This window comes from Lemur catta, chromosome 1, assembly GCF_020740605.2.
Source record: "Lemur catta isolate mLemCat1 chromosome 1, mLemCat1.pri, whole genome shotgun sequence".
NCBI classification, from domain to species: Eukaryota; Metazoa; Chordata; class Mammalia; order Primates; family Lemuridae; genus Lemur; species Lemur catta.
Window position 1 is genome coordinate 140289320 of NC_059128.1, and position 27897 is coordinate 140317216.

At 47.1% G+C, this 27897-nt stretch overlaps 1 protein-coding gene across 5 annotated transcripts in view; it reads right to left on the bottom strand.

Annotated features, from left to right (window-relative positions):
- The window catches only part of CELF2 (CUGBP Elav-like family member 2), a 296716-nt gene that overhangs the window by 72703 nt on the left and 196116 nt on the right, over window positions 1-27897 (bottom strand). For all 5 annotated transcript variants that reach the window (XM_045535983.1, XM_045536008.1, XM_045536004.1 and 2 more), the window contains exons 4-5: window positions 11641-11689; window positions 2781-2915 (exon numbers count right to left, since the gene is read on the bottom strand). In XM_045535983.1, coding sequence (XP_045391939.1) covers window positions 2781-2915; window positions 11641-11689 — 184 coding nt within the window. The remainder of the gene's footprint in view (window positions 1-2780; window positions 2916-11640; window positions 11690-27897) is intronic.

Here is a 27897-nt window from a genome sequence, read left to right on the forward strand (position 1 = left end):
CCAGCAATAGCCATTGAGAACAGAAAGGCTATATCTGCAGTGCCACTAATGGGAGACGTTTATTCATATTTGATTGAAAACTGTAATTCTTTAATAAAAGCAAAATAGTAGCATGAAAGAATTGTTCTTTTAACAAATGCACTGACTCGGCGGAGGCCCCTGCAGCCAGGAGTCCCTGGGTCCTGCTAATTGAAAAACATACCACTGTCTGTCTTTATATTTCAGAACAAATGGTTATAAATGAGTATTTTCTTTTCTTGCAATAGGGAATTCTCATCAGTTCTCCAGAAATTACTTTTCTGTTGGGGGAAAAAAAGGTGGGAAGGGAGGAGCATTCTCCTTTTCACACTGAGCCAGCACTGGCATAAAATATTGAGGAGGGGGCTCCCATAACTTGTTTCAGGAACAGGCTGTGTCACATGTCACGTGAGGTTAATTAACTAAATGGCAGATCAAATTAGCCAAGTTCTCTTGTTAAGTACTGTGTGTCCTGCTCTTTCCCATGAAAATTCTAGCTGCTGTAGGTGTGATCTGCAGAAATAACCAGTGTGTGCTCAGGGAGCCCTGGATGCTGCAGTCTGCACTGCTGTGCATTCCTGTCCCCACCGGACAGATGGACAGCCACTTCGTAAGCCGGCCAGGGGAGAGACCATGCTAGCATTCATACCTCGCACTCCAGGTCTCCGCACGGCCCCGTGCAGATGTTATGCTCAGCCAAAACACTACCATATTGCTAACTAGTGACGCCCTACAAGATAAGCAGGGAAGATATCTTACCTGCTGTCATTTACGAACGGGGAAACTGAGGTATGGAGGTAGAAAAATGAAATGACTACAGTTACTCAGGTTAGGTTTCATTTCATCTCTGAGTTCCGGGTTCACTGACCTCTAAGCCACTGTAAATTTCACTGTGATTAATTTAAGCGCTTTCCTTTAGTCTTTTCTCCGGGCTGTACCTTGGGGAATGCAAAATGCAGTGACAACGCTGCAGTGTGACTGAGAATAACGATGGGAGATAATAGGGATTCTAATTACTCAGTTGGCAGCAGAAAAGGGATTACAAAAACACTATCATGTCTTTGGACATGTTGGGCTCTTCATTTAGCCACACTGCCTTTTCCCATGCTCTTCCCTCTCCTGGCTCGCCTGCCTGCGTGGCCATCCGTGTGTCACGGCTGCAGGACAACCAGATGACCAAGAGTGACCACACGCTCTCCTGGCTTGAACTGCCAGGACGGCCCTCCTAGGATCCTCCTGCAGGTGAGGCTGTCCGGGAGCCAGAGGTCGCACAGTCTAACGCTGGGCTGTCGGGCTTGACCCTGATGGTGGCCCAGGTGAAAAGCCGCAGATGCACCCCAGGCCCCCGAGTCTGCTATTCAGGGGTCACACTCAGTATCACATCTCCTTCAACGTTTAGAGAATCACATCTTTTAAGTGAGTGTTACATAATGAGAATTTTGGAACTGTTAGAGAATGCATGAAGTGTGATTTCCATGCCGCCCTCCCTTTTCTTTTCTTCTTCTTTTTTTTAACCACCTTCAGATGAAAATACAGGAATCAAAGCTTAGCATTGTTCCACCTCCTGCTGGCTTTCCTAGACTACCTCCATTTTGGGGTTCTGGGGGTGGCTGTAGGTGGAACTTTTGTTCTCTGGGCCTTCAATTCTAACAGGTGACATTATGAAGCTCCATGTCTAAAAATCAAAAAAAACAAATGTTCTTCCTCTCATAGTGCTGAAATTAGGTCAAACTAGTGAGATGGGTGAGACTTAGTGCTTTGATACTTAGGACCCAATCTTTCAACATGTGGTTTAGGGTGTCAGTGTTGGCCCAGAACCAGAGATTGAGAATGAAACTAAGTTTCTAATTAGCCCCATATAAACTGCACTGCTAACTACAGTCATAACAGAAGGAAAACCTCTTCATGCTGTAAAAATATGTATTCCTTACAAGAATTGGAAAATGCGTTTTACATGTACACTTGCACCTTGGATGGCTTCGGGGAGCTGCAGTCAGACGCTGTTTAACACTCAGCATCAACCTTTCTGAGCGGTTTAAGGAAGGAGGCGTGTGGCATTGTCACAGGGGAGGCAAACGTGGACAGAGAACAGTTATTTCCAACTCTTTTGTGTCGCTGCTTGCAGAAATATCAGTTTTCATCAAGGCTCTGAGCTGCACCTTTTGCATCTCTCATGGTGGCAAAGAAGAACCTACAATCTTCTTCAGGACGAAGTCATTTTCTGTCACTTAACGAACTCCCTGGGCTGGGGACGCCAGGAGTTTCGCTCTTTGAAACAAAACTCGAATACCCTGAGGGCAGGCCCAGCTACTGTGAGGCCCTGTCCGTGCTGCCCGTGAACACTGACACTCTCTTCTTGGCCTCTGTCACTGAGAAGAGGACACACTCTTAACACTTCCTTCAGGCGCGGTCAGAAAGCCAGAAGACTGAGATGGGAACAACAGATATCCCTTCTCATCCTCCACTTCTCCTTGCCCCCCAAATCAGCTTCCATCTGAGATGAAAAGGGATGTGCCCGGTAAGGCAGCCTGTCTGCTTTCCGTGTGACAGTGACAACCTGAGCTAATATGTTGGTACTAAGACCTTCTCAACTTGAGAAATAAAAGGTGATCATTTCAGCTATGGTGAAAAGTTCAAGTTCATCCCAGGGGACGTATTACAGGGTGACCTCTTGCTGCATGCAGTGCCTACATCTACCTGGACTACGACACAGAGCTCCAATTAGCACTCAAGGAGAGAGACTTTCTGGACGGCACACTCACCTCGACTCAGCCCGTCGGGCCCCCGGAGGATCCGGCATTCTTCTATCTGGCCAAACGGAGAGAACATCACCCTGATATCATTCTCATTACACTTCTTCGAAACCATTCCTATGAACAATTTTCTGTCTTCCACGGCTAGGAGATAAAAATAATGAATGAGCAGAGGCCACGTTATCTTTTTCCTTGTAATCAATGCTTCATTACCCCATCAAAACAGGTCCCAGCCATGTGCAACTGAGACTCACTCCCCGCCCGCCCTCCCCCTGCCTCACGCCCAGCATCGCCTCTCCCTCCCACCCGGCCCTCCCTGAACGTTTCATCTCTCTGTGCGCTTCGTTATTACTAATAAAACATCTTAATAGGGCACAGGGACTAACAGCAGCTTCCCATTCAGAAACTAACAGCGATGTGTTTACTAAAATTTTAAAGCACTTGTGTAATTGCTAACCCACTACTGCTGCATAGAGATATTTTTGGATACACATTTTAATGTTTGTGTTTTATAGATGTTCTTTTAACTCAAGTGACAGGCAAAGAGAAAGGCCAGGGGAGGAAGCACAACAGGAGCAGAGGGGGTGCAACGCGAATAAACTTCACGAGAAGATGACACACTTCTCTCCTATTCCAAGCAGCCGTATCTCTACTGATCTAGACAAGAACAAGAAACCAGGGAGAGCCTCGTTTCTCTGGAGAGCAAGCAAAGCACTTCCTTCCCATGGCCTGGGCTCTGCAGCGCTGACCAGTCCCCGTGCCTGGCTGTGACAAGCCAGGTCTGTCACAGCTAAGCAGGAGCCAGTCCCACAGAGGAGAGCCGGGCTGCTGCCATTCGAGAACCTCCTCCGACCACCCCATGCTCGCCCCTGCGTAGAAGAACCGGGAGGGAACGATACTTTTCTCAGCCCGGGAGGCAGGATTCTTGCTGAACACTAATGCATTTTGGGGTGTCATGACAGCGACATGCAAATTCAGCCCGCGGACCCTGACAGCAGGGGAAAGACAAGGCAGGTCCTCAGATGGCCTGGGAGATTTTCCTCGAAATCTCCACACTTCCGCTCGAGATACCTGACCTACATTTGGCCTGGAAGGCAAGGTTAAAACTGACTTCACGACAATGTTTAAAGCCTTTTTTTAGGACAGATGCCTTTTTTCAGGACATCACAGACACCCAGGGGGATAAGTCCTGCTTATTTTCCACTGTTTCATTTCAACCCATTTCTGAGAATTAAAAAAAAAAAAAGAAAAACAGCCCGCTGCACCAGGGACGACAGAGCGTCCTGCCTCAGGGGAAGGGCTCTGCCTCGAGTCACTTGTGTATAAGCCTTTGTGTTACATCTGTATTGTAATCTTGTCATTGCTATTTAATTGGCTTTTAATTTCTGTTTCCTTTATACCCCTTCCCTGGACAGTAAGTGTCTCCTTTTCATTTAACCAGCAAGCCCGTCCTGATTCCGGACTTACTGGGGCCAGTTGCTTCTGGAAGCAAAGTTAGAACACGAGGTCTGTGCCCTCTGGGAGCGCAAAGTTAGAACACGAGGTCTGTGCCCTCCGGGAGCCGGGCAGGTGTGCTCAGGCAGTGGCGATGTCACACGGCGGCTTCCTCTGCAGCAGCGCCACCCACAGCACTGTTGCACACAGCAGCTAAAGCCACGTGTGGCTACAGAGCACTCAAAAGGGGCTGGTGTGATCGAGGAAGTGATTTTTAAATGTAATTTAATTAAAAAAGCCACACTGTGGCTGTGACTGTGACATGGGACAGCGCAGCTCTGAAGGACCTAAAAGCAAAGCTGGAAGCTCCTTCTCATAAAATTTCGGACTGGAAGAGACGTGAGGGATGCTCTGTCTCTAAAACAGGTCGCCAAGCCCGCAGGGGAGGGACCTGCCTGGGTGCCTTCGGCCTGCACCTCCCCACGTGCTTCTCCGAGTTCGGAGGAGGAGACGAGGCTCGCAGGGAGGGCGGCGGCTGTGAGGGGCTGCCATTCATCTGAGGTGTGACCTTGCAGAACTACCCAGCTAGCTGACCTCTGAGGACCTCGGTTTTGTCTTCCGTGAAATGAAGGTTTACACACTGTTCTTCCTGGCAATGGAGGGGCGGCCTGGTGCACTTGGGGCGGGGGTGTGGGAGGGGTGCGGAAGCCCCTGCACCCAGCCTCTCCCCACACTCAGGATGGCTGAGACCAGGTGGAGAAACTTGAGGGCTCCAAGGAACACAGGCTGGAGACCCCAGTGCTACAACACTCGTAAACTATGAATTGTGCACCAAAGCGCTTGAGAAAGGCTCGATGGAGGCTGTGGAATTCTAGCCGGACTAAGCCACACAGGCAGGGTGTGGACGGAGTAGAGGGGGAGGGGGTCCTCTGCAGGCGGGTACAGAGTCAGGGACACGTGGGGACTGTGGGGGATGGGAGAGCAGCCTGACTTCAGGGAACTACACCCCATTTTCTGCTGCCTCTGCATGGAAGGGGCTCACACACAAGGACAGCAGCAGCCAGCAGCCAGGGCTTGTGCTGAGATGCAAAGTAGACGTGGCCACAGGGGTTGCGGGCTCTGAGTCCAGGGAGGAAGGGTGCTGAGGACTGGACCTCCTGTACGTGATGAAGAACTTCCTACTGAAGTTCTTCTCCCTCCCTTCAGAGTATGTCAATGTCAGGTACCACTGGTCCACTGGGACCTGGCAAAGCTGGGCAAGTCATGGGCAGCGCTGGCACAACAACTAAGCTGCAGAAACACGGGGTCCCCTGGGCGCGAGCTCTCCGCAGGACAGAGCCTCTACCGCTCCAATGCCAGGATGCCCGCAGGCTCTCTAGGGCCCAAGCTCCTCAGCACGGGAAGGTTCTAGTAGGGCACACACCAGAAGGACGTGGCATTAGTCCCCGGAAGAGAAAGAGGATGGGGCAGAGTAGGGAGGGGAAACTTCTAGATTCCTCCTTTCCTCTCTCTCTGCAACTCCTACCCCCAGCAAACTATGGCTGGCATCTCTATGAGACTAAAAACCCTTACCCTGAAGATCTGATTTTAGTGCTTTTGAGCAAAAGCACATGAAAAATTCCCGCTTGGTCCTTGGCTTCACCGGTAAACCTGTAATTATGGTGTTTAGCTAAAACAATTTGCAGGTTTTGAGCTTCAGGGAGATGCCATAGTAACTTAAACATGCAGCTCCTGAGTAAGCTTAAAAATGGTTTTTTCCTAAGATGAATATTAAGAAAATGGAAACCACTCATTAAGAAATCCTGACATCTTAGCCATCGCTAAGGTAAACTCAGCCAGGCAAGAGTAACTCTCACTTTTTAAAATAACAAGTATTAGGCTAATAAAAAAACGGGAACCTAGATCACCCGTCTGTGATTGGGAACGCTAACTTCCGTCTCTGCGTGTGAGTGCGGGAGATGGAAGGAGCGTGGGACCCCAGCATCTCACCAGCCGGAGCCGCTCTGTGCTTCCCACAGTGGGGCTCTGTGCGCTTGAGCAGCAAATGCAGACGATTAAACATACCCAGCTTTCCTCTCGAGTTCTCTTGATTTTCCAGTGAAAATTTATTCACAAAATTTATTCCCAGGATTCTTGTTCTAAGGATCCCTAACAGCTTTATAAACATTCTAAACAAATATAGTTATCATGAATTCACTTAACTTTTTCATCAATTTTTGATGACTTTCTATAGTGAGTTTTTCCTAAGTATTTATATAGGCACTTAGTATCTTACTTTTTCTTTTCTTTTTTTCTTTCTTTTCTTTTCTTCCCTCCCCCCTTCCTTCCTTCCTCTCTTTCTCTTTCTCTCTTTCTTTCTTTCCTTCTTTTTTTAAAAATATAGACAGGGTCTCACTCTGTCATCCAGGCTGAAGTGCAGTGGTGCAATCACAGCTCACTACAGCCTTGAACTGCTGGCTCAAATCATCCTCCTGCCTCAGCCTCCCAAGTAGCTAGGACTACAGGTGCCACCATACCCCACTAATTTTTAAAATTTTTTTGTAGAGATGGCGTCTTGCTATATTGCCCAGACAGGTCTCAAGCGATCCTCTCACCTCAGCCTCCCACAGTGCTGGGATTATGGGCATGAGTCACCATGCCTAGCCCTCACTTATTTTTTTAATCTACAAGAATGTCAACTACTTAAATGAATCTATGTTTATTGTCCTCTATCGGTGCTTTAGTGGAATTAAAAAAAATAATTAAAAGGTAAGGTCCCTGCCTTCTGGGGGAAAAGTCATTTTCCTCTAGGAGAGCCAGTGAATGAATGTGGGGAAATGGTTTTATGAACCAAGCACTGCGTAGATGGGGTCCCCTCCGCTGATAATGACAGCAACAGAACTGAAAGGGGTTCCACGCCAGTGTCCATTTATAGTTCTCCTTCCACGGCATAACGAGAAAGGGTTAATCCTTTAAGTACAAGGGGTGACTTTTTTAAGTTAGGGGAATGGAAACTTCATTTTTTAAAAATCCCTAATTGTGAGTCTGTGCTAACACCCGGGTGTACGATCTGTCAAAGTCACACCTGGATTCGGGGCAGCCTGAATTAATTAACAACTTTTCAATGTGTTAGTGCTAACATATGGCATTTAATTACTGCCTCCAAATCTGTGAGTCTCTCCACTTTCAATTTCAAAATTATTTCTTCATCTTCCAGTAAATCAGAAAGGGCCTGGCTGGGGAATACCCCGTGATTCCCATTTCTATGGCGGCTTCACCCTCCCCTGACAATACTTAGTTATCTTGACTCCTGCTAGCTCTGAACTTGACACACGCACACTGGGGGTTGTGGGGGCTTGAGAAAGAGAGACAGTGGCTTAAGCGGCATTTCTGGATTTTAGGCTTTAAGGACCCCTGGCAAACTGAGGTTACAGGGTTAAGGCAGGATGGGTTGATGCTCTGTCTGCAGAGTAAAAACAATCCTCCTCGCAACAAGAAGCGTGAGGAAGAACGCTGGCTCCGCCACGGAGACCCCAGCGCAGAGCCGCCGCAACCTCTGTGCTGCTCTGATCACTCACTGCTACTAGGCTAACTTCAGCAACTGCTTGTAGTTTTCAGTCTTGCACAGCTGGTACCTTTTTCTGCATAGCAAGAGGGAAGCAAAAGCCGAATGGCATATACAGAGTGAAACAGAAAAATTGTGTTTGGGCTGGTTTACACTGATACCCCAAAATCCACACCTCAAATGCCCCTCCCGTATCCCCATTCAACTTTCTGCAGTGGAGAAATAACAAAATCGCTGGATTCTGCTGAAAGCTGGACATTTATTCTATGTGCTCTTCCTTAATAGTCTCAGCATTTCATTGCTTATCCAGAGTGGGAATTTTTTTTTTTTTCTTTTGGACGCCTGGCACAGCACGAGCACACAGACAGGAAATAACGTTGCAAAGCACATTGCAGAGATGTGCTAGAGGCTGCAGCTTAATCAGAGCCGACTGACCCTGGAGGTTTAGGAACTCTGTTTGGGAAAATCCCACAGTGCAGGGCTGACGTGAGAGCATCCTAACACTTCTGGGCTCACCACAGAGGCTCGATTTGTCAGAATCTCTACATGGACGAAGCCTTCCAAGGGTGATGCTTTTCTGGAATTCATTTGTCCATCACTAATTAATTTGTGATTAGCAGCTTTTTCTTGCTCAGCAAATACAAAGTTTCAGAAATCTGAACACACTGATAACGAAGACAGTAACTGTCTAACTGTGACGTGTCCTCTGTGCTACCCATAAATGTCAGTAAACTCAATCAGAGTGCAATTAGAGCTCGTTATACTTCTTTCACAACCACAGGAGCTATTCAGAGCACCCGGGTCACAGAAATCTTTGCGCTCTCTGAGCTTCTGAAACTATACTTACCTGTCAAAAATGCCATGTGAAACCAGAACAGGCTTGCAGCTTTTATCATTTGCTTTGGAAAATGATACATCTCTCCTGATTCCTCAAATCAGGTCCAAAGAGAACCTTGAAACCTGTTCATGTCTATGCAAGCTGAGGTTGAGCCTCCATAAAGAAGAGCCCGTTAAAAAGCAGCTTTCAGTCCATTTAAACTTTTGACTTTTCTCACTAGAAATTTAGACACTGGACAATCTACAAAACAAAGGGAGAACTGGGCCAACTAGAAGGTTTGGGGGTTCTCATTCGTACATACAGATCTATGCTTTGGTATGAACAGCCCAAGCCTGGGCATTCCAGCCTCCTCTGCTGCTCAGAACACTCCGGAACCGGTGCCTCAGTTGGTGGAATTATGCTGCTGACTTAGCATAATTTAGCACACTGCGTATTTACTCTGTGCCAGGTATCATGATAAACACTTTACAGATGTGAACTTATGTAATCCTCTAATAACCCTGCAGGGTAGGCATTACAAAAAGAGTTCAGACCACACCGCAGGACCCCTCTTACAGCTGAAGACGCTGAGGCTGAGTGAGGGTCAGTAACTTGCCCAAGGACACAACAAGTGTAGGGTCAGGAGTCACCATCCAGTCTTCTCAACATAGTTCTTAACCACTACCCCAGGCTGCGTCTCGAAAAATGGTAGTTTTAGATACTCTCTCATCCTAGTAATAATGGTGCCCAGTCCCGCTTGGCTTCCTTCTGAGACCACGCAAAACTGGATGTGTCCATGACAATTTTCCTCTGTTGCTGCGGTTCTAGACCCAAAGCGAACATTATCCTCAGCGTCCAGAGCAGACGCTGGACAGAAAGGGCAACAAAGTGCTCTGAGCACTCCCAGCAGCCCGCCCTCGGTGAGGATTCTCTGAGTCAGGGTCCACGCCTGCACCGCGGAACACGCGACAGGAAAAAAGTGGGGTATCTCGGGTCACGTGTTTTCAACTCAGTTCTCTAACTTGTCACGTTTTTATAACTACAACCTTAGATTCAGAAATGAGACAGAGCCTTTTCCAGAGACTCGCACTCCATGGTCTTTGTCCTGACATGGTTTAGAGAATTATGGGGCCAAAGGACAGGGAGCATCTCTTGGTGGCCAGGAGCTCCGAGAGGACCTGTACTGACAGGATTCATCCCACAAATACAAAATCATGTCTCCTCTCTCCCAGTGAAGATCTGAAGAGACTGTAAGCACCTCCGGAGCAAAAGGCCTGCAGAAGTCAGCACAGGTAGAACGGCCTTCTGCACAGGCAAGAACTCCAACGAGCCAGGGCACCACCTCTGGGTGATGACAGGAATCAACGCTTCACAGACATGCTCTAGGGTTATACACACTGTTAACACACACCTCATTCGAGCCTTGGGGGAAAAAAGTCAACCTATGTGAGGCAGTTACCATTAATCCCATTTTAAGAAAAAGGAGATTATTCTATAACTTGTTTGACTAAAAAGAAAAAAAAAAAAAGAAAAATAAAGAGAAAGGAGACTGAAGTCCAGTGTTGAAGTGACTTCTAGATACTTAAGTCGGGAGACTGAATGTAAGTTCCATGAGGTCAGAGACATGGTCTCTTGTGATCTTTTCTTCTTCCTTCCCTTACTCATTGCTGCAGCCCCAGCCCCTAGCAACGTGCCTGGCACACGGCAAGTTGTCAACAAATTGCTGAATGCAGGCGTGAAGTGACTTGGTCACGGACCCACAACAAAGTAGCAGCACATTTTAGAACTTCTGACACTAAATGCCATGTCTGTGATCAAGCAGTACAGAAAAAAGGGAATTAACCACAAGAAAAGTATAAGGCTGAGGAGAAGACAGTGGTTAAAGCACCAAATTCTACTCCCAGAGTAAAGCTTTTTTTTTTTTTTTTAAACTTTATTTATACAGGGCTGGGGTCTCACTATGTTGCCCAGACTGGCCTTAAACTCCTGGGCTCAAGTGATCCTCCCACCTCAGCCTCTGAGTGGCTGGGGCTACAGGTGCAGCTACTGTGCCCTGCTGAGAGAAATCACCAGCAAACCCAGTGCTGGCAGCGCTGTGCTATGACTTAGAATTTTCTTCAAAACTTTGTAGTCTGTGGAGAAACCAGAAAATGGAATGCACTACAATTAGCAAAAAATACCTCAAGGAGAGACATAGAGCCCAATCATAATTTACATTTGCAGATATGTAGATCTCTAAGTGCATGGCTTCTGCCCTGATTACTAATTAATGAGGTGCAAAACTGCCTGTTTGAAGGAAACAGTGCTGATTATGTCAGTCTTGTGGGACAGAGGAGCTCTCCAGTCTAAGAAGGTAGACGATTCTTTTAACATACATTTCGGTAAATTAAAAGAACAAAACAGGGACAGAAGGCTTGTAGAAACGGAAGCAAAAACTTGAGAGAGAGAAACATGGCTATCAACTCTCTCGTGTCTGGAAGAGGCAAATCCCAATTATTTCACGGACCTCATCAAATGCATATTTTTTGCGCCACGTGTACGTTTATTTAATCAGCAGACTGAACTCTGAATGAATTCTGATGCAAATGCATCAGCACAATTTAGAGAGTGCAATGAGGTAGTCTCCAAGTCAAAGACGAACAAATGCAAAGGCAAAAAAAAAAAAAAATAAAAAATAAAAATAAAAAATAAAAAGGAAAGAAGATGGTAGCCTAACCCTTCGCAGGCAATTCCTTTCCTGCTTGTGTCCTCTCCCAACCCCCCTCAGGTGTCCCCATGTTGCTCTGTGGGAGGAGACAAGAGCCATGGGGCCACTACACAGGGCGAACCATAAACAGAGGGACATGCAATGCATTCCTTGTCACAGTCCCACAGATCTGTACACCAGAGATCACCGAGGCAGGAGAGAGGGGTTTGTGCTTCTCCAGGCCTGCGGGCACAGCGGAAGGCTCCCAGAGCAGTGCTCTCTGCCCTCCCAAGAACAAATGCAGCTGGGCTGGCTCTTCCCTCCCCCACCTGACTCTTTAATTTAAAGCAGCAAACATTATTAAAGGAGACAGTTGGTTACCACCTACCGTTTGACTTTTCACTATCTGCAGGTTTCATCTGAATGGGATGATGCATCTAAAAACACAAAAGTGAGACAGTAAAGGCAGATTGAACAACTGGAAACACAGTCTCAGAAATCTGAAGCAACTTGTGAACTGATATTGTATCAGGGGCACATAAATAATGATAAAACTTCTCTCAGGTAAAATTAACTACATTAAAAAGCAAGTCTGTGTTTTATGTTCAGGAATCCTTTTAAAGCCATGGGGCCCTGGAACCCAGTGTGTATTTAAAAAAGCTTGGGCTTTGGAGTTAGACGAGTTTGAAACCTGGTTCTGCCACTCAATATAGAATCTGCGTCTCTCTTATAGGTTAATTCTGGTTCTACCATTCATTACAGCTGTGTGATCCTGGGCAAGTGTCTTAACTTCTCTGGGCTTCAGTCTCCTCATCTGTGAGATGGGGATAACACCTGCGTAGTAGGGTTGTGAGAATAAAATGAGAAGACGTATGTGCTTCATAAGCAGAGCCTAAAATGTGCTGGAAAAAAATTCAGGTATAGTTACTGTATTATTACAAATTTAAATGCAGATTGTCTTTGTTCCTCTTCTGACTATTCTATGTTACATGGGTTTTTCACGGCTCATGAGTGTTCAAGGTCTAGCAGTTGACTGACTCGGGTGCTGGTATACAGCTTTCATTACGTGCTAATGAAAGTCTAGGAGTGCGGAGCCCATGAAGAATGGAAGGACACACAGAGAGAAGGCAGGAAAGAGGGAGGAAGACACGGACCTCGAGATCATGTTCCGTGTATACACAGGAGTAGAAAGAACTTCAAACTCGGGGCCAAGGTCCCGAACTGTGGCAGACCCGGACGCTCTCACATGGCGCCCACCACTCCACGGGCACGATCCACGGAGCCTGCCCCAAGCACAGAACGCTACCATTTCCAATTAAAATAAATCCCTCAAGCTACTTTCAAAGGTCCTCTTGCTTCCTATTTCATCATACCCCAAGGAGCACAGAAGCCACAGGGTGGATGGAATCGCTGGCTGTGCAAATGCTTTTATTATAATGGGTCCCGTTCTTTCTGAACCTTTAATTTCCCCAGTGGACTTCCTGCACTTGCAAGCCACAGCTCTGGGTTTTATCTAATTGAAATGAAAGGGGAATGGTGCTCCGCTCCGGTGCTGAGATGATGAGAAATTATTGCCAGGCAGTCAGGACCACGTGCACCCAACGCCTGTCAGCGTCTTCCAGACGGAAGAGGGAGAGCTGAGAGGGAGGACCATCGAGGGACAGGAGGCTGGATAACGGAGCTGCCATGTTTCTCCTAAAAGGCAAGATGCTTTATGCACAGAACACAGGCCTTGAGACTGGGGTCTCAGCGCTCCCACTTCACCTGTGAGTGCGCGTGGTCTGTGGGGGTGGGAGGCTAACACGCTAAGGGGTGAGTGGACCGTCTTTTCAGAAAAGAGTGGAATATAGACCTTAAAAAGCAGGCAGAAGGAAACTGCGCAAACCCCTGATTTGGGTGGGGAATGTGACCTCCTTCCTACAGCAAGGAGAGAAGGACAAAAATCCTGTTGGGGGAAGGTGGACAGAGGCGCTGAGCAAGCTCAGTTCCAGCACGCCTCTCCCTGCTCATCAACTGCGGAAGACACAGCCACGGCGCGTCGGGCTCCAGGCCAACGACGATGAACAAAGACCCACTGAAGAAGTTCTGTTCCTTCAGGTCTCACTGGGTGGCGGGGGACACGCTGCTGCCAAGAGCCAGCCAAGCAACCCGCAAGAGACGTCCACGGGCCCTGAACTCTGCCTGGCGAGGAAAGCTGAGGCTTCTAGCAAGGGCGAACTCTGGTTTGAGTCCCTGGACCTGCCAACAGAGGAAGGGGGACCGGCACGTGAAACCCGTGGGACATCCCGTGCAAGGATGCAATGGGGGGAAGGGCACAGCCCCTTTTTGCAAGGAGTCCTGAATGTGAGTGGGGAAGGCGGAGCTCAGATGGGGGCGGCCTCAGGGTCTCAGAGGGCCTCGCGCGCTAATGAAATGAAGATCTGTCTCGAAGTCCACGGTCAGGTAGAGAAGATTTAAGTAGCAAAGGCAATGATATGGACATTCGTACTCTAGAGAAGTCATTTTTGGCTACAATGTGGAGGGTGGCTTACAGAGCAGACACAGGAGGAGGGGACAGTTAAGGGGCTACTGCAAATGGTCCACCTGACACTGACGAAGATCTGAACTCAGTGGCGACCGGCTGGTCGTGGGGCTGAGGGAGGAGAACCGCAGCCCTGGACAACATGGCGGGCTGTGATGGGGCCGCTGGCCAAGGGGGAAGACACGGGGCAGCAGTCTCGGGAGAGGCCAGCGAGTGCAGGTCTGGACGCTCCCTGTGATGTGACCGTGGGGTGCAGGGAGAAGCAGGAAACGTGGGGCTCGGGCTCGAGAGGGACCAGGGCTGCGGAGTGTGCTCCGGAGCAGGTGGCGGGGCTGCAGGAAGGGGCAGCTGTCAGGGAGGGAGGGCAGCGTGAGAAGGGCCAAGGACACAACCGAGGGAACATCAGGACAGAGGAGTTCAGGGAGGACCGAGCACAGCCAGGGTGCGAGGGAGCCACTAGAGGAGAGTTTCCAAGCAAGTGTCACCAGAGGCCATGATGAGCACGCCATGGTAGCTGTGTGGCTTTGGCGGTAGAAAACTCCACAGGGCATTCATGGAAAGCAGTCTCTGTGGAGTGGTGGGGCACGAACACCCACCTGCAGGGGGTGGAGGAGAAACGGGGAGGACGGTGGATGTGCTGAGTGAAGATGCCTGTTGACCACGATGGGGGAGGTGGGAGGACAGAGGCAGCAACTTCCCTTTCAAGACGGGAGAGACTCAGACATGTTAATCTGCTGGTGACAGTCAGAGGAGAGTCACAGGTTGCAAATGAAAAAAGGAGGTGCGCCTGTGTTATGCGGAGGACACAGAAATGAAATGAATGCGGCTCCTGCCCTCAGGGAGCTCTAGGCCCATCGGGGTGGTGACACACACAGACGTAAAAACGGTGACAGATACCGAAAGTGAGGCACAAAGACAAGCGCAGGGAGTACCTTCAGGGGGTGTCTAGGGGTCCGCAGGGGGACAGTGGGAGCCTCAGGGACAGAATCACTCTAAGGCTCTCAAGGGCCCTGGCAGCCACAGAGTGCGACGTTCAGTGCGACATCCTCAGTCTCCAGATATGAAGGGAACAAGCGACTTGGCAAAGGACACAGGTGGCTAATGACAGAGTCGGGACCAGAAATCTAACCTCCCCACCTTCATCCCAGGGATGACTCCTCCAGACCACACTGCTTCACCACAAAATGTCCACCGTGGGACCAGGACATCTGAGCCTTCGGTTAAGAACCGCAGGCTTCACTCACAGAAGACGCCTGTGACATCCCCCCAGGCGAAGGGACTCTTCCCTCCCTCCCTTCAAACCCCCGTGACACTTCATCTCCGTGGCTTTATGGCTACTGTTACACGAAGACTTGACTCTTGGTTTTCTCACAGCTGCTGAGAGAATGAGCTCAGTTTCACCCTAGGACCGTCCGGAAGGCTCAGGATAGTGCCACTGGCAGTCAGAACGCAGCTAAGGCCACCGAACACGTGGGCTTTGTCTTGGTCTTTCCCAGGCCCAGAGAGGGAAAAAAATCAACTTCGCAGAGATCTGAATTGTCAGACCATGGTGAATTCTGAATGGGTGGTCACCCTACTCCAGGTATGTTCCGAAGACAATTTAGATAATGTATGCAAAGCACTGTGACCTTCTTAGAGAAAGGTGTTCAATCAGTACCGTATTAAGAATGGCTCATTATCACGAACAGTTCATTTGAGTTACAAATTTCTGATCACATACAAGATGTAAATGTCAAGGAAGACAAAAAACGGGTTGGAGGAATTGTTCTGATAATGTTGCTTCACTTCCTCAAACATCTCATGATTCTGAGAACTTTGGGAGATTTCTTGAGTGCAGCAGGCAAGATCTCTTACAAAAAGGGTGGGCTTTCCAGTTTCCAGTTTCTAGTTATAAAATGGGGAGTCTTTCCCATGACAGAAATGGCTTCAGAGATTTGACCCAGAATGACTTTAGGACTACTCATTCCTTCACTTGTTTCTGCTTTTACCAGACGCTGTTTGATGCTGGGAGCAGCATGGTGAGGAAGAGTTCGCATCGTGACGGAGCTTTTAGTGTGGCAGTAGGGACAGACACAGCACCCACTTCCCACGGCGTGCCACCAGGTGTGCTGAGACCTGCAGTGTGGGAACGCAGAGGACAGATGCCCGACACAGACTGAGGAAGGACACACCAGAGAAGGTGTCTCAGATGACGCAGTGTTTTGAGCTCTTTCTTGATGGAATCCTAACGTTGACCCAAAGATGCATGAAGGGCATTCAGGGAAGGGAACAGCATGTTTGAAGGCACACGGTCAGAGAAAACAGGCCACAGTGTTACTGAAGAATGACGACACGGCATTCTAACCAATGAAGGAAGCAACAGGAGTTGTCAAAGATCATTCGCCAAAAACAAAACACCTAACAAGCACAAGACTAACAGTGAGGAATACATTCAGAGATGGGAGAATTTCAAGTAAGAAGGACACAATGCTAGTATACTCAGCCCTGAATGAGAACTGCCCTAGGCACCAGGATTGGTAGCTGGAAGTCACATCCTCAGCACCTTTTTCAAGAACGAAAGACATCTGCAGGCAGGTTGCTTCTTCCCACTGTTTCCAGCGCGACCAGGGAACCTGGTCTATCTCTGCCAGAGTCGGATGTGGCTAGGGCTGAACCTCCATGCTGTGCTGTGTGAGCACCTGGAAGGCCCAGGTGACAGCAGGAGACCAGGGGAAGGCCCAGAGAACGTGGAAGTCACAATTCCAATGTGTGCGACGTGTGGCCAGTTGCAAGGGCATCTCAGGGTCAGGCTTGAGGCCAGTTCCCAGGGGCTACCTTCCTCCTCCTGCCTATGGCAAGTGAGCTCACGAGCTTCAAGAATGTCTGCAAGGAGTCTCCTAAGAGACATGTGCTAATTAAACTGAGCTGCATCTCCATAACCATACAGAATTGGCTGTGTCTGAAAAAAATATTCACACACTCAAAGCCCTGAGTTCACCACTATGCGATATATCCATGTAACAAAATTATACTTGTACTCCAAAAATTTACACAATTAAAAAAATACTCAGTAGTCTGTACTGTCATGATCTGTCTATACTGTTTGATGAGTCTGAGCAGCTCATAAACACCAGCCTCTGACATTTACAGCGTTTCATGATGAAACACAACAACGAGCCTATCGCTTGCATTCAATTCAGCTGCACTTGCATGAACCGAAGTCGCCAGGAGCTCTACGGTTCCCTCTCGCCAGGCTCTCTGGCTGCAGCGCGCTCGCACCAGAGAAACGGCAGGAGCCACAGTTTTGGAAATAAATCCTGTTGAATGATGGGAATAAACACGACTCAACGTATTTCTTCAAGTTTACATTTCTACGAAGGAAGGCTTCGAGATTCATTTCTTTGAAGATTTCTTTGACTGCACATGAATTTTTAAAATTTTATTGCAGAACATTTTGCCTAAAGTTAACACAGTAAGATAGATACTAGTTAACTTCTTGGTCTCTAGTACTATTTATTTAAAAACAAACGAAACATAATAAAATGGAAAATTTTAGGGGCTCCCTCCCTGGCGGGGCGGGGGTTGGAGCTAAGCACGTTCCTGAGAAGGCACGTGATCAGTCTCTGTCACAACTGTGTGTCGGCTGCTGGTGTCAGGCGCACAGTCGAGGCGGACCGCTCAGAGAAGAGCACACCGAGGTATAGTCCCTTCGGGGTCTGCTCGGGCTTTCAGCAAGCTGGCGCTTTGTGAGGACAGGCCCCTGCCTCGCTGTCCTTCCTACCCAAGGCTGGGCTCGCACCCCCACAGCAGGCTCTGATGCAGTCGGGCCTCCATCCTCGCTGCGCTGGTGGGAAGGTGTCTGCTGTCGCTGGAGCACAAGCCCCCTTCATCCCACCTCTAGTGAGTGAGCGGCACGTGATCCTCCCTCTCCTCCTCCTCCCCTGTACACGCAGGGCCCCGGGACTGAGGCGTCCAGCCTGGTCTTCGGAGTGGCCGACCTCTGCCTGGACCCAACACTCCCCGCTCCTGACTCTGCTGACCTTCGCTGGCTCACACGTGAGCCCAGCTGTGACTCATTAAAATGAAAATGGGAGTACAACTCCAGAGCAAAGCCATCACCCCAAGTCTGTGGGGCAACTGCAGGCAGAGAGCGCTGTGCACAGCTCTGGCAACAGCTCTGACTGCCTCAAGCTGCGGTGACAGCGGTGACGCTGGTCACAGAGCACCAGCACTGGGTAACCACACTCTCTAGACTCCTTGCGGTAGGCGAAGTCTAGTGTGGTTTCTCCAAAGCTCGCTGCCTTCATCCTCCGACGCCTAACACAGGCCTAGTGTGGAAGACAGAGCCCTGGGGGACAGGAGCGGCTGAGGGCAGGTGGCACGGCTGGTGTCCCCCACACGGGAGAGCTCATGTTGAAACTTGCTTAACCCCAACCATCACCAATGGATAAGCTGACCACCTTTAACATGAGATTCAATAAAACATGCCATTTTTAACCTGAAACGGGTTTTTACAGAGTCACTCTTACGCATCTCATTATTAAACCTACCCTGACCCCCTGAGAGAGCAGCCGTGCTAACACATTATAAACTTACTGTCCATAAAATATTTAAAAGCAGAAAAAGAGGGGAGGGAAAGAAGTGAATTCGCAAAAGAGCTATGTGCCAAATGAGAAAATTAATGGATTCCACCCAGTGAAGACCAACTGGTATTCTTCTTTCGTTCTATGACAATGCAAAAATGATTCATGGAGAATACTTCTTTATCTTGCTTATACAGTAGCTATGAAATGCCAACAGCACCTATACTTTCTCGATTTTCCTCAAAAAATTTTAAGAACGGTAACAGTGTTCCAAAACAGTTGCCACCACCTGGAGGCACATCGTACCCCAAGATGCGGCACTGTGTGTACTGTCAGGGGATCGCCTGTCATACAGCCAGGTGTCCTCAGAGCCAGGTAGATCCGCCTGTCTCTCCAGGTGAGTGACTTTGTCACTTCAGTCCCTGCTATGTGATGCTCTGTGTCCCGGGAAGAAAACAAAGGTAGCTCTAGGAATGTCGATTTAGGAATGCCAATCAGTACTGAACAAGAACCTTTAAATTTTCTTTATTTTTTTATGGTAACAGTATGGTGAACTCGCTAAGATGGCTTTAATAGAATGATAGCTCTGCAGGAATATAGATGACAAAAATAATTCGTCAGATCAGTCAAAACCAGTTTTTATCATGGGGACAAAGCCCCATTTGGTGGTCATGCCTACCTACACCTGGTGAGTGAAATGGAGAATTCAGGCAATTTCTGTGCAAACTGAGGAAATCTTCCCTTCGCCTTCAGTTTTCTAGGTGTTGTGACAGGCGCTTTATGCATGTTGACTAATTTCATTCCGACAACAGCCTTAGCCACATCACACAGCCAACATGGTGACACTGGGGCTCAAAGGCAAGTCTGTCCTGGGCTGGGGCACAGCCCAAAGCCTAAGGCCCGGGCTCTTTCCCGCCTCCAGTGCGTATCCACACAGCCATGCTGCAAGTCAGTCTGGGGTTTCTAAGAGCCTATAAAGTTACCATAATTTTCCTCTTCTACACTACACCTAAAGACTGCATCCACCCACAGCTTTCCTCCCAATTAGAAACTCATATACTCATGTGTGTGGTACACACGTGTATAGGTACATATGTGTGTACGCGAGGGCTGTCCAGAAGGTATCCGGCCACTGTTAATGTAATGAGAACGGTTACATGGCTGGATACTTGCTGGACAGTCCTCGTATACTTCATACACACATACAATTTTTTTTAAAAGTAATCCAAGAACAAAATTATTGTTCGGGTTTTCTTCGTGAAAAAGGCAGCGAAGTTTCAAAGCCTGTAATGAATGAAAGAAAAAATATCACAGCTTTACAGTCACACCAGGGAAGCACAGCCCAACCCGTGTGCCATTTGGCCCTAAAGGAACTATACACAAGCTCCCTCACGGGGTGACTACCTGGACTGTTCTATACCTGTGTGGATGAGAAGCAAACGGATGGCAAGCAAGACCAGCTATCAATCATTCTGTGAGAGGAAAACAATGGTTCCGATGCATCGACATTAACGGACCCTACATTTTGTGGTTTATTCACAAACGAATAGGGCAAAAATGTACACTGGTATTTACAAAATGAATCAAAGTGTGGACAATTTATTGTTGGATAAGCTACGGGTCACACCAGAAGGCCCTGGTACCCGGCTCTGCATGAACTGCCTGTGTTGCACGAGGTCCTTTTACTGCTTCGGAAATTCTGGGGAAAACTGTTAACTTCTGAAGATGCAAAGTCCATGGCGGAAGCAGAACCTACGGATCATCTATACTTGGAGTCACGGTGCCATTCCAAATTGCTTTTTTATGCAGCTCCAGTAAGTGAAGTTAACACAGTAGGTACACAGAAAACTTTTAATCAGTATTTGCTAACATATTTTTATAAAAGTGATCTAAGCCAAGAGGGGAAAAAAAAGGGACCCGAGTGTGATAAAAAAGAAACATAAGTTACTTTTCTCTTATATCCTTGCAGTCAGGGACAAAAGCCACAGTGGACATAAGTTACGATGTCTTCCTAATAGCCACTGATACATGTGAAGCGCCTAAAACACTGACTGCATAGTAAGTGCTCAATAAAGCTATCATTATCATCATCATCATCATCATCATCATTACTGTACACAGTTATAGGAGTTTCTCCAAGGGGAGAGAGAAGGGTCCTGTTCAAAAGAGAACATATTGGAAAGAACGGCCCTTCTTGGTTACCTGGGACAGGTACAGGCAGCTATTACTGCTCCACTCCCAGCTTTTTTCATACACACTAATAACCCAGTGATGGAGAAAAATCTATAAGATCCAGAATTATAAATCCGCTTTCAGCTTATCGGGCTCCAAGTCAGCCTTTTTATTATAGCTATAATGATATTACCTATTTACATTTGTGTTAAAGGCATGTGGTATACGAGAGGGGAAAAAACAAGCAACATAACCATTTAGTCCTGGCAAAAAATAAAATAAAATACTGCAGGAAAACTAGATTACTCTGGGTGGAATTCTACGAGGGAATTTGGCGTCTGTTATGGTGATTAAGTCATCATTTCTGACAGATTACTCTAATCGGCTGTCAAACAGCATTCCACAACCCCATCTGTAACTTGGCATCCCAGTTACTCAGCCTATGTTACCTTCTGTATATAAAACACACACCAAACAAGGAGGTACAGCCCGGCATTTATTATACTCATTAGCTATGATTAGGTTCTGGGTTTTCATACTAAGTAACAACACAAGGTTCCATTTTGCCTTATTTAATCTTAAAATTAGAAGAAAAATGAATAGGCTTCAAATAGGAGGCACAGACCACGGATGAAAAATAACCGTTCTGATCAAAGTGTGAGTATAATGCTTTCGGAAGCACTGCTATTCAAAAAGAACAGCAATCATTTTCTTAGTTTAATTTCCTTACAAATATTATATTAGTTATAAACGTAAAGAAATCTATGCCACTTTTTAACCCTCTGGTCAGATGTAGTACCTAATTATTATTTCAGCAGAAGGTATTATTGTGTTTGGCAATATTATTGTGAACAGAAAATAATTTCTTTGGTAATATTTCAGTTCTTCCCTCCATGTTACTGTAACTTTGTGATGCATTAAACAACACGATCCAGTCAGTTGTGCTCCCTAATAAAAGGAAAGCGAAACTAGTTAATTAAAGATTGTACCTATGTCTGTCTAGAACCTTCTGTTTAGATCTATATGCTTTAATAACAAAAAAAAGTTGAGGGTATAAAACAAATTTGAAAATGGAGTAAATGGAAAGACGCAACGTTCAGAAAAGCCTTGTGAGGTTGCAGTGCTGCTGGAGCTATGCTAGAACAGCTACACTACAGCCAAAGACCACGAGGATTGTGTGTGATGCTTGGAAGATCACAATCATACTGATTAATGGGCTACAATGAGCAGAAATGTAATAATTTGCCCTTATCACTGAGTGTGAAATACACGGAATCCTTTCTAACCATGATTTCTTTTTGATTTGTGGAACTGTCTTCCAAAATCAACGATGGATGCTCCAATACTCACTCTTCCAGATGTTATCCAGATGCTAAATTAGACAGGCTGCCTCATTTAGCAATGCAAAATACACACTGAAATGGTAATGCCTGACCTGGCCATTAAGGAGTAGTTTAATGACCTGGGAGTTCATTTACATTTCCAATACTAGATTCCACATGCCAACAAACTTAGTATCGTATTTTAAGAGAAATGAGTCTGGTTTAAAAGTAAATTATCCTTTTGACATTAGTCTCTGACCACGATGACACTTCTGTCCTCTGTCCTCACACAGCCTCTGGCTCCTTCCCCAAGGCCAGCTGTCTGCCTTCAGGTAGTTCATGGTTATTCACTTCTTAGCATCCAGCACACCGGGATGAACAAAGGCCCGCCTGCCCGGACAGGCTGACCCTGCAGCCCCCTCACTACCCTTCATTCCAGTGGCGATGGCTGTTTTGTTTAGCTGGGTCCCAGTGCAGAGTACCCAGTTGTGCCAGCCCCAAACTGCAAGCCGTCTCCTCACCTGGCTTTTCCCAGCTTCCTACCAGGGCTCGATGCTGTTGATGACAACCTCACACCGCTTCCCAGATTATCTTTACTTAAACCGTTTCAGCCACACCCCTGCCTCACCCCCACAGGAAATGCCCTTTGGACCATGAAACCTGCCCAGACTGGACTTGAATTTGGGCCACCCACCAGAAACCTGTGACACTGGACGGAGACTGCTGCTACGGAGCATCGGCTCCGGGACGAGTGCACCTCCTCTGTCTCCCAGACCTCTCACACAAAACCCTGGCTTGGCCCTAAAACGTGCTTAATTTTTTCCCTTTGGAATTCTCACTTTAGATCTCTACTAACTTCTTTTTCTTCCCATACTCCTTTCTAATTCCACTGCCACGGCTCGGTCTGCCCTCCTGCTCACTCGGATTCCTGAATGGCCTCCTCACCAGTCTGTCACTGCTTTCCAAATCATCGTCTACACTGCTGCCTCTCTAATCTGTCTAAAACTCACATCTAGAAACTTCTCTGCTCAAAAATTTAATTATTTGTCAAATTAAATCCCAGCTCCTCCACCTGTATTACAGGGAACTCCTCTTTTTGCCAGGAGACTTTACAGGCTTAATTCTAATCATTGCACCACATTCTCTTCTAACCTCGTCAAATCGGACAACTCCCTGTCCCTGGACCTTCTGCCATAGGCTCATCCACAAAAACGCGCCCCTTCACGTACACACGCTATTTCCTTTGCCAGTACGACTGTTGTGTTTGTTATTCAGAAACACTGATACTTCAAGTTAGTTGAATCAAGTGAAATTACCATTTTTGCAGATCTAAGAATGGTTTAAGAGTGACAGTTTCATATGGTTGAACCTCATACTGCAGAGCAATGGAACTGCACGATCTTCTCTTCAGATGGCTCATAAAACGTGCAGAAAGTTCAATTACTGCAGGCTCTTCCCTTTCTAAGGTTTGGAGAGCTTTTCAGTAATCCATCTGCAACATTTACTAGTTTTAATTCAAGTTACATTAAACATTGACTTGGTGACTTAAAACAATGCTACACTCTGAGCCAACTACGGGATTGATGAGTGTTTCCTGGACAACGCAAGGCAGCCTTTGTCCACTCCACACAGCTTCAACCCTCTGTTAATATTACTGATGCTTTCTCCTGTGATCTCTAGTTACACCTTCAAGGTGATCTAAAGCCACCATAACAAATATCCCTCTAACAAGCAAATCTTTCAAATCTCTAGTTCAAAACTAATTTGGAAAATTTAAGTCAATTTTATTTTATCTTGAACCTTTTGACTGGATACAGGTGTTTCATCAGATCAACAAAAAAGTGCCAATAAATTTTGTATTCGAATATGATCCTTCCATAGCTTAGACTGTGAGTCCTGAGTTGTTCGAGCTGCTTTGCCAGCCACGTTTATTAATTAGTGTCTAACATTTCCACCTCTCTGCAAGTTGCAACCTCTCATAAAAAATGCATGATTTGATTGGTTTAGGAATGACAACTTCATTTACAGCAGACAAATACCACACCTCACTCAGCATTCCTTTTCCATTCATTTATTTAACTACCTCCATGGCCTTTGGGATTTGTATTAACTAAGTGAATGAATGTAGATAGCTAGGGTAATTTTCCTTTCTTAATCACACTTAAGCAAAACTGATTACATCTCTATGTCTTTTTTTTTTTAAAGAAATGAGGCTGGCCAAAAAAAAAAAAAAAAAGAAAGAAAGAAAACTCCCTACTAGAAATGGCAAGTTTTGAAAAATGCCTTAAGGGCTATTTCATATTACCCATGTTTAAACTGCAAATCCATTAAACAGCTGAGCAAGATATCAGATATTGTTCTCAGCAGCTATATTTATTCATCTCATCTTCTACAGTGGTTATAACTTTGGTTGGTATTTCACCAAATGAAGATCTCTCCCCCCAGTGCTGCTAATTCTTTATGAGTTTGAGTTCAATTTCACTGTCTCACTTTGATTTCTACCTTCTACCCTAATGTGCGAGACTGTTTACCAACTTTGGAAATTACTTGTTGGTAGAGCTTAGCGGAATTATGATGACAGTTCAGTTGTTCTATAAATACCCTTATCCTGAACCTCAGTCTTCTAAAGATCAAATTCAAAGCTTTGGGCTTTCAAATATTTGCCATGCAACCAAAATGTAAATGGCAAAGGTAAATGTAGACAAAAAGTATGTGAGACAATAATCTGGGAGAGATTTTATATTAAGGAATAAAGCAAGAACCCTGTACTGACAGCACCTGATCCAATCTGCTTTCATGCTTCCTTACAGCTCTGGCCGTATAGCACTTAATGAGGATTTGAGAAGCTCGGGCTCTTCACGTTTGTCTTGTGGTGCAAAGAAGACCACAGTTAGAATCCTAAGGTCTGGATTTGAATCTTTGCTTTGCCAATTATGAGTACTTAAGAGTCACATCACTTGACCCCTTTAAGCCTTGATAAACTCATGTCTGAAGCAAGGATCGTATCAGAAAACTCACTGCACGACTGTGAGGACTCAATCAGGTAACATACACGAAAGTACACAGTGAACTGTAAAGTACTATACGGTTATTAACTCTCTTCATTCACTTAAGGGTTGTAACTAGAGTAAAAAACGTGTTGTGACCCTGTACGTGTTCCTGTCCCACCCTGTGCCTCCAGTCTGCAGCGCGGGGGTCTGTCCGCCTGACCGACAGGGCTGCCCCAGGGAGTGAAGGGACCAAGGCCCCTTCCTGCCCCTCACCCTGCCCCGCCAGTTTGTAAAGAGCTCTTGGATTGTTACCTTGAGACAGTGTCTAGGAATAAAAGCGATCCTTGAGAGTTCATTTATTCAACAAAGATTTACTGAGTGCCACCTCCGGCACGAGGCTTTTAGCTGGCCTCTGAGAATGTCCCTTCCCAAGGAATCTGGGACAGAGTGGCAAGACTGAGATGTCAGCAACGGAGGGGAACGGAGTGTAGCAGGTGGCAGGATAAATTCAAGCCCATGGCACAGTGGATTACAGTGAAGGGACTGCTCACTTCTGCCCTCCCAGGACTGGGAGACAAGGTGTGTGTGTGTGTGTCACAGGGCTGGGTATAGCGTGAGCGAGAATGTTCTAGAGGCACAAGGAAAAGGAAGGGGCACAGTTGGAGCTTGGATCTCACCCTTGACACTCAGCAGTCACGTCTGTTTTCTCTGCCACGAGACACAACGTGAGTGTGCCGAGGGTAAGGTACAGCCCCACCCCACCCCACCCTCTCCCCTTCGAGAAAGCATGTGGAAGACTAACAAGCACAGTTATTACAGGGATGACCTCGAAAGTCCCCTAATCCCTTCTGTGGTTTTATTAGCCGTGATGACAACTGATAAGCCCTAAGTGACAAAGAGGGAGGAATTCTGGAGACGCTGCTCACACAGAATGCAGGATTTCCTCACCGACCGGGAACGGGGGCCGCAAGGTGAGGTCCAGCCGGTTTCTGGCTTTCTGTCGTGGTCGGCAGACCTGTTCACGCGGACAGGTGACAGAGGAACAGGATGGGTTCATGGTGGGAAAGGAATGACTTTAGCACTGGAATCTCCTGCGTGCCATCTGCACGGATCTGCTCAGCAACAGATACTGGGTATCCGGGTTTGGGGCTTCGCAGGCTAGTCTAATTTCAAGGTAAAAATGTGGCTGTTAGCAGCCTATGGAGGTAGTGGAAGCCATGAGAACAAATGACAGGGACCTGAGGAAACCCCACGGTGAGGGAAGAAAGGGTGAAAACAGAACCCGGGGCCCACCGACTTTTCTGGGGCAATATGTGCTCACACTCTCCGCTTGCAATCCCTACAAAAACAGCAAAGTTCCCTCATACTGGGAGAACGTGCTGCTGCTTTCTTTTCCTTGTGTGAGGAAGGCATGACTGAGAAGGCACGTGGCCTAAGGAGTCCTTCCATGTTCTCTCTCACATTCACAGCTCTGCTCCAGCCCAGCTTCCTCAACGTTCTGAGCTGCAGGCCAGGTCGAACCTTCCCTTTCAAAAACCAGCACTGAACCCGGCCAGCTGGTGTAATTATATTCTCATTATTTAGTATTTCACTAAGTTAATTTTCTTTCCCAGTAAAGCTTTTTAAAGTTGCCACTGGAAATATTTAATATCCATATCACAATAAAACTTGAAGAATGTATCATGTTTAGGAAAGAGAGTCAAGATAAAATCCCTGGCTGGGTGCAGTGGCTCACGCCTGTAATCCTAGGACTGTGGGAGGCCAAGGCAGGGGGATCACTTGAAGTCAGGAGTCTGAGACCAGCCTGAGAAAGAGCGAGACCCTGTCTCTACTAAAAACAGGAAAAAGTAGCCAGCCAACTAAAAACAGACAAAACATTAGCCGGGTGTGGTGGCGCATGCCTGTAGTCCCAGCTACTCGGGAGGCTGGGGCAGGAGGATCGCTTGAGCCCAGGAGTTGGAGGTTGCTGTGAGTGAGGCTGACGCCATGGCACTCTAGCCTGGGCAACAGAGCGAGACTCTGTCTCAAAAAAAAAAAAAAAAAGAAAGAAAGAAAAAATGCCTATGAACACATCCAAAGAATCCTATAGCATCTATCCAACCAAATGTTGCCGTGAGAGATGGAAGCTTGTGGGCATACGAGACTCTGGGGTGCTATTTGGGAACTGTGCCTTGGCACAGGTGACTGACTGACAGATCCGCCTCCCATGAGCACCCTGACATGTGCAATCTGTTCCGCCATCTTCCTCTTCCCATCCACGGATGTGAGCAGCTATCTCCCATGAAGCAAACTGCATAAAAATAAAACATGAGTATGTCCTTAAAATTGGTAAAGCACACGTCTACCGAGCCAACCTCACAGGCACATCTCAGGAGGAGCCCAGAGGCGGGCATGAGGACTGGAATACCTTTAGCATCACTCCTGCCCTCCTTTCTAAGCAATAGGGAGATTTCATGGTCAGTGGGGCCAGAGTCCAGAGCTCGTTTTCACTAACAAGCTGATGTACTGATTGTGACCACTTGATCCTGTGGCTGCATGAGTTACTCTGTTTGTCCCCAAGATCAAGGGCGAGGGAGACTTAGAGGCACAGTTGCCGCCAAAACAATGACGCTTATGAATGTCTACAAATGTGTCATGAAGAAGCAGAAGCTATATTTTGGCGCTGAATCTATCAATTCAGCTCTAATCAGATACTGAAGTATGGAAATGCGCAGAGGAATGTGAGGATGGAAGATATCAGCCGTATACATACTTTCCTCAAGGGTCAGTCCCCGGGTTGCGATAAGCAGACACACGCAGCACGCCTATTTCTGTAAGAGCCACAGGAAGCCTGGTCACTGTCATCTTCCATTCTCATACCCCTTCCGGATGCCCTTTTCCGTTCATGTCTGACCCACCTCGAGCAGGTGTTAGACCCCAAGTTTGTCTTCTGCTTTGGGCAGGGGCCCTCACCTGTCCCGCACTACTTTGCTTTCTTTTCCACATGGACTTGCTCTCTTCCATTTCTGTCTCTTATTTGGGTCAGCTAACCACAGCTCACTCTCTGGTGCTGGTCTGATGGGCAATAGCTGTTGATTT